The 18,696-nt window shown below is 50.0% G+C and overlaps 1 protein-coding gene across 5 annotated transcripts in view; it reads left to right on the forward strand.

The window, feature by feature from the left end:
• Positions 1 to 14,765, forward strand: part of EML1 (EMAP like 1) — a 180,269-nt gene extending 165,504 nt beyond the window's left edge. For 3 of the 5 annotated variants that reach the window (XM_019797772.2, XM_002917465.4, XM_034642090.1), the window contains 6 exons: positions 418 to 506; positions 9,255 to 9,352; positions 9,456 to 9,543; positions 10,973 to 11,068; positions 12,435 to 12,565; positions 13,222 to 14,764. In XM_019797772.2, coding sequence (XP_019653331.1) covers positions 418 to 506; positions 9,255 to 9,352; positions 9,456 to 9,543; positions 10,973 to 11,068; positions 12,435 to 12,565; positions 13,222 to 13,347 — 628 coding nt within the window. In that variant the 3' untranslated portion in view covers positions 13,348 to 14,764. Of the gene's footprint in view, positions 1 to 417; positions 1,874 to 9,254; positions 9,353 to 9,455; positions 9,544 to 10,972; positions 11,069 to 12,434; positions 12,566 to 13,221 lie in introns of those variants that run through there. The other 2 variants (XM_034642089.1, XM_034642088.1) reach the window with 2 other exon arrangements.
• Positions 14,766 to 18,696: the final 3,931 nt, after the last annotated feature.

The following is an 18,696-nucleotide window of genomic DNA, read 5'->3' on the forward strand; positions in this document are numbered from 1 at the left end:
CTGGAGGCCAGACACCCCGAGGCTGTCCCAGCCCACCCCCTGGGACCTACCCTGCTGCTCTGGGGCCAGGTCACTAGGTAGGGCCGTGAAGGTGGCCTTTGTTGCCTCCTCTGGCCTCGGGCCAGGCCTTAAGCGTTTCTGTCCTTTGACATGTAAGTGACAAAACTCAAACACTGAGGACCCCATTACCACACTGGAACCGAATCATTCGAAGGGAAGCCAGCATGCTGTTTCTTTCTTTAGGAAAGGCTCCTATGAAAGAACTTCTTAAAAGCCAGAAAAAAGTGTTCTTGTTAATTGAATACGGAGTATTTGTTAAGCCCCGAGAGTAATCGTTTTTAATAGTTACTGTTAAGTGTACTCGTCTTTATTTTCTCACCAAACAATTTACTGTGCTTTTTCTCATGTTCACAACAGGTGGTTTGTGTTTGACACGGAGACAAAAGACTTGGTCACCGTTCACACGGATGGAAACGAACAGCTGTCCGTCATGCGTTACTCACCGGGTGAGAGCGCGGCAAACTGTTGCCCATACCGTCACAACAATTACGAAATCCTGCGTGGATGTCTTCTAGGGAAGAAGTCTCACAAGTCTCCTGAGCGGAGCTTAAACTATACTGAACCCCCATGTATTCATCGCCCAGCTGCAGAAAGTACAGACGCTCAGCCGAGCTGGCTCGTCCAGAGCACCCCCCCCGCCCCTCGAAGCAGTTCCCCAAACTTAGCCCTGCGTCTGTTAATATTACTTACAGATCTTAAAAAGATGAGGCCTTTTTATTTTTCAACAGCTTTATTTAGGTGTAATTTACAGATTCTGAGTGAATTCATGCCGTTGTACAGCCGTAACCACAAACCAATTCGAGAACCTTTCCATCACCCCAAAAGTTCCCTCCGTGCCCCTTAGCGATTAAGCTCTACTCCCACCCCTCAGCCTTTGGCAACCACTGATCTGCTTTCTGGTCTATAAATTGCCTTTTCTGGACATTCCATAGCAATGGAATCCTGCACTACAGAGCCTGTCACATGTGGCTTCTCTTACCCGGAATCCTGTATTTTGAAATTGTTGATTCAGGTTGTTAGGCGTGTGTCTGTACTCTGTTCCTTTTGAACTGCCGGATGGGATTCCTCTTTGTGTCTATACCCCATTGTGTTTATCCGGTCATCATGCGGGTCATGGGGGCTGTTCCTGGTCTGCCTATTATGAGAAGTGCCACTGGGAACACTCACTGCAGGTCTCTTTGTGGTCGTTTGTTTTCATTTCTCTTCAGTAAATTCCTAGTAGGACTGGTGGATTGCATGGTCAGTCTGTCTTTACCATTTTATGAAACGGGGCCAGACTGCTCGCCAGGGACACTGCACATCTTAGGTTCCCACCAGCAACGTGTGAGGGTTCTGGCTTTTCTCTGCATTTCCACCAATACCCGTTATTACCCGCCTCTCTCCGGACGGCCGTTCTGGTAGGGCTGGAGTAGTACCCACTGTGGTTTTAACTTGCACCTCCCCTCAACCATCAGAGCTGCTGGGCGTGTTTGCCCGTGCCTGTCACTCACTCCTGTATCTTTGCTGAAATACCTTTTTAGAGATTTGCGTGCTTTCTAGTTAGTTGTCCGTCTTACTCTTGAAGTGTAAGCACACCTTCTATGGTCTGTGTGTAAGTTCATTACCACCTATGTGACTTGCAAATGTTTTCTTCCAGGGGTGGCTTGTCTTTTCGTCTTCTTAATGGGGTCTTTTGAAGCAAAAGCTTTCCATTTTGATGAAGTCCAGTTTCTCAGGTTTTTCTTTGATGGATCATGCTTCTGGTGTCACACCCAAGTCATGAAGCTTTTCCCCTCTGCTTTCTTTCAGAAAGGTGATCGTTGGGGCGCCTGGGTGGCTTAGTCGGTTAAGCATCCGACCCTTGGTTTCAGCTCAGGTCATGATCTCAGGGTTGTGGGATCGAGTCCCGCTTCTGGCTCCATGCTCATCAGGGAGTCTGCTTGAGATTCTCTCTCTCTCTCTCTCCCTCTGCCCTTCTCTGGCCTCTTTCTCCCTCTCCTAAAAAAAAAAAAAAAAAAATTAGCCCTTCCATCTAGGTGATTCTTGTGCATTGCAAAGGGTAAAAGTTCAGTTTGTTCTGCATGTAAATTATCCCAGGATCATTTGTTCAAAAGACAGTCCTTTCCCTATCAGATAATCTTGACACTTCTGTCACAAACCAACTGACATATAAAATATAAAGGTTTATTTTTGGGTTCTCAGTTCTGTTGCGTTCACCTAGATGTCCATCCCTGTGCCAGTATCACACCGTCTGGATTACGGGGAGTGCAGAGTGAGTTTCGAAGATGAGTAGTCTGACTCCTCCAACTGGGCCATTCCTTTTCAGAGTTGTTTTGGCTGCTTTGGGTCCTCACCATTTGTATATAAATTTTATGACCGCTCGTCCATTTCTAAAATCTGCCAGGATTTTAATAGGGATTTAATGTTGATTTAATGTTGAATTTGTAGATTGATATGGGGAGAATTGCTGGCTTGGCAGTGCTGAGTCTTTTAATTCTTAAACACAGAATGTCTGTCCATTTATTTATATCTTCTTCCATTTTTCTCAGCAATGTTTCATAGTTTTTGGTGCGCAAGTCACAATTCCTTTGTCAAATTTATTTTCAAGTCAGTTATCTTTGTGTCATTATCAATGGAATTCTCTTCTTAACTTTATTTTCAGGATGTTGGTTGCTAGAATAGAGAAATAAAATCAATTTTTGCACATGGATCTTATATCCTGTGACCTTGCTAAACTTTCAGTAGTCTTAGTAGTCGTGTGTGTGTGTGTATGTAAAATCCTTGGTACTTTCTTCCTACAGGATCATGTCATCTGTAAATAAAGACGGTTTTATTTCTCCCTTTCCAATCTGGGTGCCTTTAGTTATTCCTTCTCTCTTGCGTCAGGTAGCGCTTCCAGGACTGTGTTGGACGGAAATGGCAAGAACACACCCTTGCCTCGCTCGCGGTCTTAGGAAGAAGAGCATTCAGTCGTTCACCATTAAGTTGACGTTAGTGCCCTTTTAGTATGATGAGGAAGGCCATTTCTATTCCTAATTTGTTTAGGGTTCTCATCATGAATGGCTGTCGGATTTTGTCAAATGCTTTTTTGGGGTCAAATGTAACTACTAAGGTGATTCAGTGATTTTTTTTAATCCTTCATTTTATTAATATGGTCTATTATATTGATTTTCAGAGGTTAACCCAACTTTGCATTCCTGGGACAAATCCCACTTGGTCATGGTGTATCAATTCTCTTTATATATCACCGGATTCCATGGGTTAATGTTAAGGACTTTTGTGTCCCTGTTCTCGAGGGATATCGGTCTGTAGTTCTCTTTTCTTGTGATGGTTTTGTGTGGCATAGTTACGAAAGTGCTGTTGTCCTGCAGAGTAAGTTGGGAGGTGGTCCTTCCGTGCTTATCTTCTGAGAGAGTTTCTTAAGGATTAATATTATATCTTTATTAAATATTTGGTAGAATTCATGTGAATTTAGTGAGCCATCTGGGCTTTTCCTTATGGGAGGGTTTTTAATTACTGATGCAGTTTCTTGTAGATCTATTCCGAGTGTTTATTTCTTCTTGATTCAGTTTTGGTAAATTGTCCATTTCTGCTAAGTTGTCTGCTTGACTGGCATTAAATCATCCATAATATTTGCTTATAATCCTTTAAATTTTTCTGAGGTTGGCAGTGAGGTCTTCTCGTTCATTCTTGATTCTGGAAACTCTGTCTCCTTTCTTTTCCTCTTGGTCAGTCCGGCTAAAGTTTTGTCGATTCTGTTGATCTTTTCAAAGAACCAACTTTTGTTTTCATTGATTCTCCTTTTTTAAATTTTTTTTTTCTGTTCTCATCTTTATTTTTTCCCTTCCTCTGCCTGATTTCCCTTCAAGGGGCGCCTGGGTGGCTCATTTGGTTAACCGTCTAACTCTTGATTCTGGCTCAGGGCATGATCTCAGGGTCATGAGATCGAGTCCCATGTTGGGCTCCATGCTAGGTGTGGAGCCTGCTTGAGATGCTCTCTCTCCCTCTCCCTCTGCCCCTTCCCCTCCTTTTGTCTCTCTCCCCTTCTCTAAGAAAAAAAATTTCCCCTTGAGCACTGTCTCAGTCACATCCCATAAATTTTGATATGTTGTGTTTTCATTTCCATTCCGTTCAAAATATTTCCTAATTCCCTTAATGATTTCTTCTTTGGCCTGTGGGTTATTTAGATATGTATTGTTTAATTTCTGAATATTTGGGGGATTTCCCATATTTCCTCCTGTTGTTCTCTAACTTAACTCCATCATGGCCTAGAATGTATTTTGGATGACTTTAATCACTTTTACTTCATCGAGACTTGTTTTGATAGCCTGGCACGGGTTCTATCCCAGACCATGTCCCAGGTGTCCTTGCGGAGAATGTGTGTCCTGCACTCTTGGGTGGAGTGTTATCTATTGGTCAGCTGGACAAGCTGGTGGACAGTGTTCAGAGCTGACTGATGTGTTGTTCGAGCCATCTGTGTCCTTACCGCCACCCGGTCTGACTGCTCTCCAGTTGCTGAGAGGGAAGGATTGAAATCTCCAGCTGTACCTGGAACCTGTTAGTTTCTCTTTTCAGCTCTCTAGGTTTGGCTTCGTGCATTTTGGATGGAGGATGGGACAGAGTTGCGCTCAGACACTTCCAGCCAGGAAGACTGGCACCCTCGGCCCCGCCATCGTGTGTGCAGGTAGAAGGGCGCATCCGGAGTCGAGGCCATTTCCGGGTCTGCCCGGCTTCTACTTCCGCTGGCCCTTTGGCGTCTTCCCTGGGCATGCGTGCAAGGTCAGCGTGGCCGCGACCGTCTGGACAGCCGGGGTCCTCTCCCACCTGCCCCACGCCTGCACGCAGCCCCCATCACCAGGAATAGGCTCCTGCAGCCCAGCCATGACCGCAGGCTGCTAGAGCCCTTGGCCCTGTCTGCTCAGCCGCCCTGCAGACGGTCCCTTCTGTCCATGGCGCTGCTGGGCCTGCACATCGCCGGGGCTTTTTGTGGAGTGAGCCGCCTGACCGCGGAAACAAAGCCGCTGGTCCTCACAGCCCGCTTTTCGGGGCCAGGACCTCGGGGCCAGCAGAGCTGGTGGGAGGGGTGAGCACAGCCCCAGGCGAGCGCACCGTGGACTCATACTTCCTCACCCCAAATTCTGCAGCTTGTTAAGTATAAACACTTCTCAGATGGTTTTATGTCTTTGATCGATTTCCATAGTGTGGAAATGGTTATTTTTGTCAGTTTTGTACATCTTTATCTTCACTTTATGGGGAGAGGATTCTCCGGGCTTCTCACTGGGCCACAGCTGGAAGCCCTGCCCGCTTATTTTTAACATAGCCACAGTGTCCCTGTCACCCTCAGCCCAAATAGCATTAACTTCTTAATATCATCAGGTATTCGAAGTTGGTATTCAAATTTTCACTTGACTTTTTTTTCACAGTTTAAATTGAGATCTATGAAAAGTCTCACATGTGATAATTGCCTGATATGTCTCCAAAGTCCCTATTAATCCATAGTTCCTGTGCTTGTTCTCTCCCTCCCTCCCCATCCCCTCCCCCACCCTCTCTTGTGTGCACTGTTCACTTGTTGAAGGAATGGGCTCATTTTTCCCGCCGTGTTTTCTCTACTCTGCATTTTGCTGAGCATGCCCTCATGGTGCCCTTTAATGTGTTCCTCTGTCCCCTGGACTTCCTCTGATGCAACATTTGCTTCTAGAGGCTGGATCCCATTCAGGTTCTGCATGCATTGCTGTCTTCCAGCTACCAGAGACTCACATCTGCTTCTCTCACTTTTTGTGATATTAGTAGCTGTTGGTGCCCCCAGTTCACAATTGGGGCTGCAAATGAGTGGTTTGCCAATGTTAGATTTTCTTTTTCACTTATTAGATGTAATATTTCTATAAAGAAAAATGGCTCATCGTCTATTTTGTTACCCAATAGCATGGTAGCGTTCATTAAGGAAAGTCAAAATAAATGCATGATTTCTTTTTTTTTTTTTAAGATTTATTTATTTGAGAGAGAGAGAGAGAGCAAGCATTGGGGAAGGGCAGAGGGAGAGACAGTCTTAAGCAGACTGTGCTGAGCATGGAACCTGATGTGGGGCTCGATCTCACAACCCTGAGATCACAACCTGACCTGAAACCGAGAGTTGGATGCTTAACTGATTACACCACCCAAGCTGGCTTCTTTTACTTTATTTACCAATTTCCAAGATAAGGAATTTGTTCTCTGTCCCCTTAACAGTGCTCAGTCGGTGGCGGTGGGTTGGGTGCCATCTTGAACGGAAGTATATTTGCTCTGTTTCCGTCTGCGATAGCTACCACACGTGGAGCAGTTTCCTCAGCACAGGCCGGTGGAAGCCACTGGAAGTTTGGCGCCCGAGTCCTTCTGACAATGTGGGTGCCAGGAGTGCTCAGGTGGGCCCTTGCTTCCAGACCTTGTCATTGGATGCAGGTGTTTCAGGAAATGCTGTTTCTGTGATGGCAGGGTAGTCAGCCATGTGAACACGTGGAAATAGCAGTTTCGTCCTTGGAAGTACTTGGCCAGGACTGAGCTGCTACTGCTCTGTAGGAATCCTTCCGTAAGCTAATTGACGGTGGTCTCACCTCACGCTGGAGCTGTGTTCTTAATCTCCCCAGGTAACATTAGAGAAGAAGCAGCCCTTCCAGATGGGTTTTCCCTGTGCCTGGGCAAAGTTCACACTTCTCACCCTAAACAGACAGCCCCCCAGACACCTCGGAACCTTTTCTCGATGTTGAGAAGATGCTTACTCAGCTCAGAATGCCTTTCATTCTTAAAGTAGCCTATTTTACTGTTAATTCTGGCCAGTATTCTGCATTCTTTTATGTGTTTTACGTGTTTCTCATCATTTCCTTGTTATTTTGAATGTCCGTGAAGGGCAAGAAGCCCTCGTCTACACCCTCTTTTCCTAGAAAGCCCTCAGGTATCTATCAGCTCTTGCTGACATGCGCAGAGTCCTTTGGGGAATATATTTGCATTTCTTGTCAGTTATACTCATGGCCATTCCCTAGAGACCAGAAAGCTCTTTCTACCAGAGCCTCTGCTGCTCAGACTTCGGAGCTTTTCTTCATTAACCAGGTGACCCTTGTCTCAAAGAGACATTTGTACCCCATGTTTATAGCATTATTACTCTATAATAATTATTCTAAGCTGTGGAAGCAACCCCAGCGTCCTTCTAGATGGATGGAAAAGCAAAATGTGGTATAGCCATTCAGCAGAATATTATTCAGCCTTTAAAAAGAAATTTTTTTTAAAGATTTTATTTATGTGACAGAGAGACAGCCAGCAAGAGAGGGAACACAAGCAGGGGGAGTGGGAGAGGAAGAAGCAGGCTCCCAGCGGAGGAGCCTGATATGGGGCTCGATCCCAGAACTCCGAGATCACGCCCTGAGCCAAAGGCAGATGCTTAACGACTGAGCCACCCAGGCGCCCCTAAAAAGAAGGAAATTTTAACACACGCTATAACACTGATGACTCTTGAGGACGTTATGCTGACTGAAATACAGCAGACACAAAAAGACAAGTATTGTGTGATCCCACTATGGGAGGTACTTAGAACAGTTGAAATTCTAGAGCTGGAGCAGTCAAAATTATAACAAATGGTTCCATTATGAAAGAGAGTTAACAGATGACACGGTAGTTCTTATCTTGAGATCATAGTTTAAGAGTGTACAAGCCAACGTCACGTGGTGAGGACACATCGCGTGGCAGGCTTTCCCCTGTGCTTTACCCTTAATCTGTGTCACAGGGCCAGTAGAGTCAGCAACGAAATGCTCCAGGCTCTGGAGTCACACTGCCTGGGTTCGAATCCCAGCTTCCGTACACCTGTGTGACCTTGGGAAGTTACTTCACCACTTGTGCCTGAGTTTCCTCTCCTGAAAAATGGGCGTCATATCTACCTGTCTGTAGGGTTTATGAGGATGAAATACATGAATAGAGGACGGTACCTAGTGGGCACTACGTAAATGTGGACTGTTCTAATTTGAGAATAATTATGGTTAGCCTTCAGTGTCCATCATCATCATTACTGTCAGGGCCCGGTCAGTTGGGGGAACCAAGAGTAGATGACCTCCCATGCAGCTCTCTGGCCTTCTCAAGAACTATCAGCCACAGATGGTCTCCTTCTCCAGGCCTTCGCTGTCCTTGGCCTTTTTACCCCATTCTGCCAGGATTCCCGCATGGGACAGGCTGACTTGGTCTTGCCAACACCCTTATTTTGACCTGGCCCAGACTAGGACTTTCTGAAATACCATTTCCTGATGATGTCAGGCCATGCTGTTTCCTGTAGGACTCCCCACCTTGGGAGAAGGAAAATCTGAGAACAGTGGTTGAGGGGAGAACATTTATTAAAGACTTATTATGGCCAGTGGCCACCAGGACCTTTACAAACACTGCCCAGGGAATCCTCCGAATTGCTGTGAAAAGGCGCCATTGCCGTGCTTTGCGGACAGAGGCACTGGCGCTTGGTGTGAGCAGGGACGCATCCGCGGTACCCGAGCCGGTGTGCGGAGACCCCGCTGCTCTGTGTTCCATTCTGGGCCTCAGGGCGCCCGCCGCCCCCATGGTTCCTGCCTCCTTCCTTCTGCTTCCTGGCCTCAGGAAAGTCTGACCTCCTCTGGATCAGTGTCTCAGGCCTTGTTTCCTTCCCCGCGTATCCTGGATCTCCCTGCTTCGCCTTCACACTTGGCAAGTTCCTCGGCCGGCTGCAAAGGCGGGCTCTGCTTTTCTGTTACATTGAGCTCCTTCCCTGTGTTTCCACATGAGCACCGAAGCCCCGTTCCTCAGGCTTTCCTGAGGCCAGAACCCAGGTGAAAATGGTAACCGATGGCCTATGGGAAGAGAGGAGGGAAGGGCCTTCCAGGCAAAGCAGGCGGCGGGAGGGAGGACAGTATGCGCAGAGGTCTGAGAGAGCCTGGCGCTCAGTGAGGAGCGATGTGGCCGCGTCCTGGAGGGTCTCATCGGCCAGCCATGGAGGGAACGAGTCTCGGTCCTTCCATGTGGGAGTGGCTGGGATGGGGCTCATAAGGGGAGAGATCTGGTCGGGGCAGATTTTCAAAAGACAGCTTTGGAAGTGGTATAGGACTCCCTGAAAAGCAAACATTTCTCTTTGAGTCACTGATTTGGCTAAATTTCTAAAGCTGTGATGTCACTAGCATTATCCCTTGTCATTGGTGTTTATTTTTAAAATGCACGTCGTCTGCATATTTCTGCAGATGGGACCTTCTTGGCCATCGGCTCCCATGACAACTGCATCTACATCTACGGAGTCTGTGACAACGGCAGGAAGTACACGCGTGTTGGCAAGTGCTCGGTAGGCGCTCTTCTCATTTCCGTGGGGGGGCTGTGGTCACCACGTGCCCGTCGTGCTGGGAATTGACGAGGCGCGTGAAACGCGTGCTGCTCTTCTCGCCCAGGGTCATTCCAGCTTCATTACTCACCTGGACTGGTCTGTGAACTCACAGTTCCTCGTGTCAAATTCTGGAGACTATGAAATCCTTTACTGTGAGTAGCACCCCAGGGCTTGTCTGGGTTCGGATCTAATAGAATGTTCACTCTGAGACTAAAATGGGGTCTCCTGCAAAACCCTGCTTCCCCTGCTGCCTCGGCACGTGCTGTCACCTCCAGGCCTCGGTTTCCTTTTCTATAAAACAGGGGAGTTGGGCAGGGCCACCTCTAAGATCCTTCCTGCCACCGAGATCCTTCGGGGCTGGGGCTGACGTGGGCTCCAAGGAGAAGACATGGGCTCCAAGGATGAGAATGCCAAATCCTGGAGGGAGAGGCCCGAGGGGGGCAGCTGGGGCAGGAGAGAGGGGGGACCCTTTTGAAGGCGTCATCCCAAGCAGGCAGACACAGTGAGGTCTCTCCTGCAGGGGGACAGCAGCCCCCGGGGCCCCTCCTGCTTCTCTCCCCACCCCTCCTGGCAGTGTCTGTGTCCAGGCAGGACCTGAGAACACTCAAGACGAAAAGGCTGGCCCTTGCTCAGCACAGACCGCACCCCGTGCGCTGGCTCCTCATATGGTTATCAAGTACCTGTCGTGTGCTGAGCTCTGGGCTAAGCAGAGGGGATCGTGGGGCATGAGGAGGGCCTGGTCTCCACCTGCCGGATGGTACTAAAAAGTGCAGTACTGAAAAGTACCGAAAAGTTTACGTACATGTTCTCTCGTGCTCCAGAGCTCTTCTAGGCTTATCACATTTTGTAGACAGGAAATCTGGGCTCAGGTGTGAGGCCAGAGGATCAAGACCCAGTGGGTGGGGAGGCAGTCGCCTACTTGCTGAGGGGCCCGGACAGGTCGAGCAGCTGGCGGTGGAGGAAAGAGGGAACTAGCCCATGCCGTGTGGCACCTGGTCTTCCTCTCCACTCTCTCCAAGGTACTGCCTGGCACAGGGCAGAAGCAGGGGGACGGATTTCAGAAACAGGCCATGGGTCTAGAATCTTCTCAGACACAGTGTCATACTCTATGAGTAAGAGCTCATTTGGGGAACAAATCACCTGGGTACGACTGGTTTTCGTAAGCTTCCACTCCTAGCTTAGGGCTGAAGGGGTGTGTGCGTGTGTGTGTGTGTGTGTTGGGGGACAGCTGGGGAGCCTGACATGACAGCAGGTGGCAGAGCTGTTCAAGGGCTCTGTGGGGGGTGGGGGAGGCAGTCACTGAGCAGTTGGAGACCCAGGTACCCACGGATGGTCAAAGAGAAGCCCGACTGCAGGAAACAGACTCAAAGAGGGAGATGGATGGGAGGTGGTGCCCACGGAGGCCTCAGGGCTCGGGCACAGTTGTAGCCATGAGCGCGGCTCCCACGGGGCTGGGAAGTGGAAGGGGTCCCCCTCCGCAGGGCTCTGTCGCTGGCGGGGCAGGGCTGTAAGGGCCAGCCTTGTCAGGGGTGGGGGGACCTTTGGCCCAGATGTCACCAGACTTGGATTTGCTTTTTCCAGGGGTTCCCTCTGCTTGTAAGCAAGTTGTAAGTGTGGAAACTACGAGAGACATTGAATGGGCTACATACACCTGCACTTTGGGGTTCCATGTCTTTGGTAAGTTTTCTGAAGCTTTCGTTCAGTTCAAACATAACGTGTATCCACTTTTAGAATATTTCTCTAATAGTTATGAACTCTCATAGTCACGGTTTTGCCACATGAACCCTACAAGGACGCGCTCCCTGCAGCTCCCACGGGAAGGCCAGGCAAGAACCAGAGATAGGCTTAACCCTTTTCTGTTGTATTAAATGAGTCTTGAGATAATGTTCTAGAATCTTCTCCCATGAGGTTGTGCCAACTTCCTAGAGAGATGGGCCAGATGGCACTAAATCAATCTATTTCTTTATCATTTGTTAGAGGGTTTGGTGTTTTTTTTTTGGTTCCTTAAATTTTTCACGTCCTTTAAAGTTGAGGTTGGAATACATTTATAAATGGTATAAAATAAGTTACCACAGTTTAGTAGACTAAAAAAGAAAAGCCAGTACGTATAATCTCTATATGTAAGACCGTAAATCAGTGAGGTGGCCAGAATTTCACAAGTCCCTTTAGAGCTGGCATTACTCATTTCTGGTATAAATGCCAGGAACCCCTGGGTTTACTCTGGATCTGCCAGTCGAGAAACTGAGGTACATTCAGCTGTCTCAGACCCAAAGTTATTGGGACCAAAAGGGTTTCCCAGAGCAATGATTGGGAGACACTGCTCCCCCAACCAGGCTCCAGACCCGTGACAGGCGGACACGACACCTGCCAGATGCCGCCAGAGCAGCCGCAAGGAGCGGGTACCCAGAAACACCTGAGGGGGGTCTGGGTGGCTCATTCGACTGAGCATCTGACTCTTGATTTCGGCTCAAGTCATGATCTCAGGGTCGTGGGATCGAACCCCAGGTCGGGCTCCGCGCTCAGCACAGAGTCTGCTTGTCCCTCTCCCTCTGCTCCTCCCCCCACTCTCTCTCTCTATATATAAATTTAATCTTTAAAAAAAAAAACCCAAAAAACAAAAAACACTTGAAAGGCACACACAGGATTAAACAGTCCTTTGGAGAGACTCACTTACCCCAAAAAACCCAAAAGTTAGGAAGCTGTAGGCTGAGGACTAGTCAGCTTCCCCTCAGATGCTTTGGGAATAAAGGAAAGACATCCAAAGCCAGGGTTTCTGGCACGCTTTCTGCTGTAGAGTCAAGAAGTAAGGGGCCCCCCAAAATTGTGGGAGCCCAGAAGGCTTGCCGTAGCTCTCCCCTGTGATGGGACAGATGATCTGGGAATTGCCCTGGGAGACGATCGCGGGCAGGCTGGGGGCTGGCCCCAGCTTCGAAAGCCAGGGCCTCCAGGGGTCTGATCTCCATGAGAGCTCAGTGGCAGCCCCCATGCAGCGTGGCCTAGTGTCTTTGGGGTTTCAGGGCCCTGTCTGTGGTCTTCATTTTAGGAGTGTGGCCGGAAGGCTCTGACGGAACCGACATCAACGCCGTGTGTCGGGCCCATGAGAGGAAGCTGCTGTCCACCGGCGACGACTTCGGCAAAGTGCACCTGTTCTCTTACCCTTGCTCACAGTTCAGGGTACGCTCTTCCTCATGGACCCTGCCCCCGGGGCACATGTGTCGTGGCCTCACCTGGCAGTCTGGTGGTTGACCAGAAGGGTGCTGTGCATGAACCTGCCAGTAAGGCATGCAGGCATGACCCTGTCGTCCTGCTGTCCTGGAGCTCTTCCGGGCTCCCCACTGCTCTCTGGGGAGAACCCCTACCCACAGAGCCCTTTGAGCTGGCTTCTCTACCCCTGTGGCTTCCTTCGTGGGCCTCAAGCCTCTTCCCCCACCAAGCTCCCTCTGCTCCACCCTGCTGAGCTGAGCCAACACCAGTGCCTGGAGCCCTTCCTCATCCTTCCCAGACCTGAAGTCCTTCGACCTACCCCCGCAACCCATGGCATCTGGTTGGTCCCTCCTTTGGGTGGCCCCATGCCTGGTACAGCGCTCTGGCCCCGAATGTGTCCCCACCCAGGGCAGTCACCTACCCATGTCTGTCCCACCGTGAGGCCAATTCTCGGGGTACAGGGAGGGCCTCTGTGTCATTTGTTTGCACGCCCCTCCTGTGCCTGTGCACGAAGCCAGTGCACAGGTGAGAGCCGCTGAGTGAGGGAAGAAGTGTAGAATTCCAGCCCTTTCCTGCTCCACGTAGTGCGCTCAGCGTTAAGCTCTTTCTCTCTCATTCTTCCCCAGGCTCCGAGCCACGTATACAGTGGGCACAGCAGCCACGTCACCAACGTCGATTTCCTCTGTGGCGACAGCCACCTCATCTCCACGGGCGGCAAGGACACGAGCATCATGCAGTGGCGGGTCATTTAGTCCCAGCAGGAAGCGTGGGGAGCAGAACAGGGGCAGGCACCGGGTCGTGCTGGGCCCCACCACTGTGATTTCTGTTCTGTTTGAGAAGTTCTGACAAACCTCAGGAAAACCACTCCCTCTACCAGTTACCTTAGCTTAGCGAATCGGTGAGCGTCGCACCAGAGCAGTGGTTCCCGGTTCGCCTACGTTGTACAGTATACAAAACAGCGCACATTTAATGTTAAACAATATGCCAGGGTTTACATTATGGTGACATCAGCAGAAGTGACTGGTATATCCTTCGTAACTTTTCTACGAACCCTTCAAAAATGGTCACAGAATGCCTTTTAAAATATTGTACATAGGCTTTACTCTTTCCCCATCTAGCTCGCTGAATCAAATATTTATGATAATAATGAGGTACTGAATTGCGATCACTATTGATTCATTGGTTCTAAAAGGATAAATCGATGGACAAGAGCCTGGAGGACTGATGGGCACAGCTGAATCAGGAAATGCAAATGTGACTTTATTTGGTTACATTCTCGAAGGGTTCATTCGGTCCTCCCGCCAGGAGGCTGACGGCTGACGAGAAAGGGGTTGTATTCTTCCTGTGTTAAGCAGATTGTACTCCAGATTAACTGAAATATGTCAGCAGGGTATGCAGGCACCGTAGACTTTCCGTGACCCTGTCCGGCAGCCGCCTCACTCCCTTCGGCCCCGCGCTCGCGTGCCCGGAAGAGTGGTGGAGACCTCGAGCCCCCTGCTTCTGTCTATGAGCTGGCATGTCTGGTATTGTATAGGATTGTAGAAATTCATCATACAGACGTAAGGCTAGGCTTTACTATTTTATGCTTATGGACATTGTATATTTGTATTTTAAGACCAAGTAGACCAAGTCGAAACGGTATCTCTTACATGTACAAGGAACCTGCGGCGGGGAGAAGTCTGGAAGGCTCCACCAGGTACGAAGGGCAGCGTGTCTTTCGTGCACGGATGGCTCACTACACCACAAAATAAGATTGCGTTCTGATGAGTAGGACACAGGTGGGGCACATTTGTCAAGAAGGCCTTATCCATTTTGATCGTGTGACAGATTGAAATTTATTGTTTACATTGGGGAATGTATCTCAGACTTTAAAATAGAAGAGTAATAAACAGACTTAAAAACAAACGCTAAGATTTCTGCTTGTTCCAGGCGAGTAGGAGTGGGGTTGCCTGAGCTCCACGGCGCTGGCTGTTCATAGAGCGGCCGCGTAAGCACCGCGCTTGGAAGCGTGTTTCGTCCGTCTCCAGCCTGCTGTGCACGTGCGGGCCGCCGGCAGACACGTGTATTAGAGAAGAATCTGTTTGTATGTATCCTTATCAAATATATTCTATAATGAAATTAAATCTGAAAAGGATTTCTTATTGACCTATAATCATGAAAATATATAAATTAAAATATTTAAAATTAGATGTGATTCACACTATATTCTGTTTCATAGATATATTTCTTGTTCTCACCTGGGTCCTTCGCAGTTGGAGCTCTAGCTTGCGTTCAGCGTGTAAGCACTCATCAGACTCGAGGACTATAAAGAATTCAGCATAGGGGCACCTGGGTGGTGCGGTCGGTTGAGCGTCCCACTCTTGGTTTCAGCTTGGGTCATGATCTTGGGGTCATGGGATTGTGCCCCGCATTGGGGTCCTCATGGGCTCAGTGCAGAGTCTGCTTGGGGTTCTCTCTCCTTCTCCCTCCGCCTCTCCTGTTCATGCTCTCTCTCTTTCTCTCTCTAAAATAAATAAATCTTTAAAAAAAGGGGGGGGGCGCCTGGGTGGCACGGCGGTTAAGCGTCTGCCTTCAGCTCAGGGTGTGATCACGGCGTTATGGGATCGAGCCCCACATCAGGCTCCTCTGCTATGAGCCTGCTTCTTCCTCTCCCACTCCCCCCTTGTGTTTCCTCTCTCGCTGGCTGTCTCTATCTCTGTTGAATAAATAAATAAAATCTTTAAAAAAAAAAAAAAAGGAATTCAGCTGAAGGGAGCCTGGCTGGCTCAGTCGGAGGAGCATGCAACCCTTGATCTCAGGGCTATAAGTTCGAGCCCCATGTTGGGGATAGAGAGTCTAAAAAATAAATTAAAAAGTTTCAAAAGTTTTTCAGCTGAATGACCATACCTAGTTGTTATCTTACTCGGTGATGTAATACTGGCAAAAACAATTATTTTTGCAGTAATAATTATGGGAATCACCAGATCAAGGAAGGGGAAAGGGACCCATTATTGATCTTATAAGATCTACTTTTATTTCTATATAATTCCACTCTTTTCCAGACTCATAATGGAAAAGGATATTTATATAAACTATTAATGTTCATATTTGTCTATATTTTATTTGGTCGTTTATTTGAGTGGGGGAGGGGCAGAGGGAAAGGGAGAGAGAGAATCTCAAGCAGACTCCATGCCCAGCACAGAGCCCATCGTGGGACTCAGTCTCACGACTCAGATCCCGACCGTCCAAGATCCAAGACTCTGCTGGGGCAAGAGGCCCGGAAGCAGGGGCGGCTGCCAGGCCTCTTCCTCCCCGGGGCCCTTGGGGCTGGGAGGGAACGCCAGCGTGTGAAGGATCACTTGCGCGCAGTGGGTGAAGCCTGAGCCCCTGACCGGTCTCTGGTCAGATGGCCGTGCCATTGGCCAAGGTGCAGAGCAGGGCAAGTTTAAAGGTGGATGATGCCTGGGACAGGATGACGTGAGGTGAGTCACGGGGCCTCCATGACATCCAAGCACAAAAGCAGGCATTCGGCTAGCAGGCTCAGAACAAAAATCCCGCAGCAGGTGCCACCGCGGGCCCTCCCCAGAAAAGCGCCAAGTCTGACGCCCGGGTGTGGCGGAGATTGCGCGGAGCTGGTCCAGTCGCGCTAGGAGAGGGCCTCAGCCCCGGCCAGGCGCACTCAGAATCCCAGCGAGGCAGGGGAGCACCGGCTGCCCGCAAGGAGAGGTTCGCGCAAGAGCCTACTCAGGCATCTTCCCAACCCCCCAAACTCTTTTTCAGACAGTGGGGGTGGGGCAGAGGGAGAGAGAATCCCAAGCAGACCACACCCAGCGTGGGGCCTGACAAAGGGCTCGATCCCACAACCCTGAGATCGTGACCGGAGTGGAAATCAAGAGTTGGACTCTTAACCAACTGAGCCACCCAGGAATCCCTGACCCCTCAACTTTTTTTGGAGTGACTACTTCCACTGCCCAAAAGTTACACATTCCACCCGTTAATCCTTTTTTCTGTGATCTGGGAACAGACTACTATCATGTGATCTCTGAGGCTTCTAGAAGGGCACATAGAAGATGCAACGTTTGAGCCCCTCTGGCCTCCTCAAAGGGGGTCCATCTAGCTGCACAACCAGGGAGACAGCTGTTTGGTGAAAATGAACAAGAAACGTACTTCCTGCAAGGTAGAACTGACTCACTCTGGTTTTGCTTGTTTTTAACTTTATGGGAAATTTCAAACTTACACAAGAGTAGAGCCTCCCCCCGAGCTTCAGAAAGTACGGACACTCAGAGAATCTTGTTTTCTCTGTCTCCCCAGTTTGGGGGACAGTGAGGCCTGGAGTGTTTTCAGAGCAAGTCCAAGTCACCGTGTCCTTCACCTGTAAATGCCTCAGTCCACAGTTTACTTCATATAACCACCGTAACGCCATCACAACTGACCAACCGGACAGTGATTGCTTATGGTCCGATACCCAGTCCACATTCGAGTTTCTCGAGTTTTCAAAGCAGCCATGTCTCAACGCCAGGCGCCACGCGGGGATGCCACCCAGCCACGCAAAACACAGGATGCGGACCCCACCTGCAAGCTTAGCTACCGGCTCAAGCCCAGTGTGCAGCTGAGCTCAGGACCCTTCTCCAGAACCCACTCTGACCCCCAGCTCGCTGCCCCTTTGCACCCCACCCCTCCCCACCCCTCCCCACCCCCTGCTTCTGGCCCCCTGGGGAAACCCCCCTTCTGGGTCACCCAGCCTGGATCCTTCTCACCTTGGCTGGCGGGTGAGAGAGACCAGACCCAGGGAGCTGCTCGGAAACCTTCTCTCCCCTTTGAGGGAGGAGCCTTGTTCACCGGGAGCGGGAGCTCCAGCCCCTCCCAGAGGGTTCCAGCTGTTCCAACTTGGCTCCTTCACTCACCCGTGCGTGGGTCTCAATAAGCATGAGACACAAACTCCTACCACCCCAAGGCCAGAACCTGTGACGGCTGGGGGGTGGCATGCATCCTTTCCTGCTGTCCTTGTTTACATGATCACCCTTCACTCAGGAAGCCTAAGGGAGGGGTGAGGTTGGGGGCTTGTGAACACAGATTTTGCCTGAGCTCAGAATGTGGGTGAGTTAGCAACAAATTTGGTTATTTGGGCTTAGAGCAAAGGCGGTGCCGTAACACCTGTAAGATGAAGACTGGAAAGGTAATCCTCAACGCTAGATTTAAACGTTAACTGTGCCTCCCGGAGCTCCGCTGGCTGCGGGGCGCCACCTCGTGGCGGAAAACGGAGATGGCTTCTCTTCTTCAGGCTGGAATAACCAACCCGGTTCTGACCTCTGTAGCTGGGGATGTGGGGCCGGAGCAAGGAAAATGCTTCCATGACTCAGACGGACTTCGACCCGCTGGACGGGGCAGGTGTGCTTACGGAGGTTCTTGGGGAGGTGCCCCCACCTCCCGGCAGCCCCTGAACACGGGGGAGTTGATCCCCAGTCCTCGTTCGGTGGGAGTCCCTCCCACCCCTCCAGGAGGCCCTGTGGGCAGGGTCCCAGATGAAACCCTCCCCTCCAGGTTCTCTACCATGGTCAGAGGAAACCTCTGTGCCCCCCACACCCTGACACCAGAGGAGGGAGGTTCCTTCCTCCCCCACACAGCTTCTCCGGGCATCTGGCTGAGAGCCACCTGCTGCCTTTAGACTTTCAGCCACCAACCCACCAATCGCAGGGGACACACGTCAAGCTCTCCAGAGGCTTGGGGGGAGAGGGGAAAACCCCACCCCTCCCTCTTGGGAGAAAGGGGGCTGGAATCGACAGCTCAACTTGGCCCCAAAGAAATTCCCCTTACAAATACTTTTTTAAAATTCTATTTTCCTACACTTTTATACCTATGACATGGATGAGGGAGGTCCATTGGCTCTTGGCTCCTGGATTGAAATGTCCTTTCATCATCCGGTGACACAAACTCCTGCCGTCCGTATTCCTGATGTTTCTCTGTGCATCTGAGCGAGACTTAGGCATCGCTGCCTGGGGCGGGGCGGGGGGGGGCGCTGGTTTTCTAGGGCACGCACCTGCTCGCTTCTCAAGATTTGGCGCAGTGTCTACCCTGGGCTGCGGCACCCCGGAGTCCCTGCTGCCTGGCCAAAGGACACCGGC

The sequence above is a fragment of the Ailuropoda melanoleuca genome, chromosome 14 (genome assembly GCF_002007445.2).
Source record: "Ailuropoda melanoleuca isolate Jingjing chromosome 14, ASM200744v2, whole genome shotgun sequence".
Taxonomy (NCBI): Eukaryota; Metazoa; Chordata; class Mammalia; order Carnivora; family Ursidae; genus Ailuropoda; species Ailuropoda melanoleuca.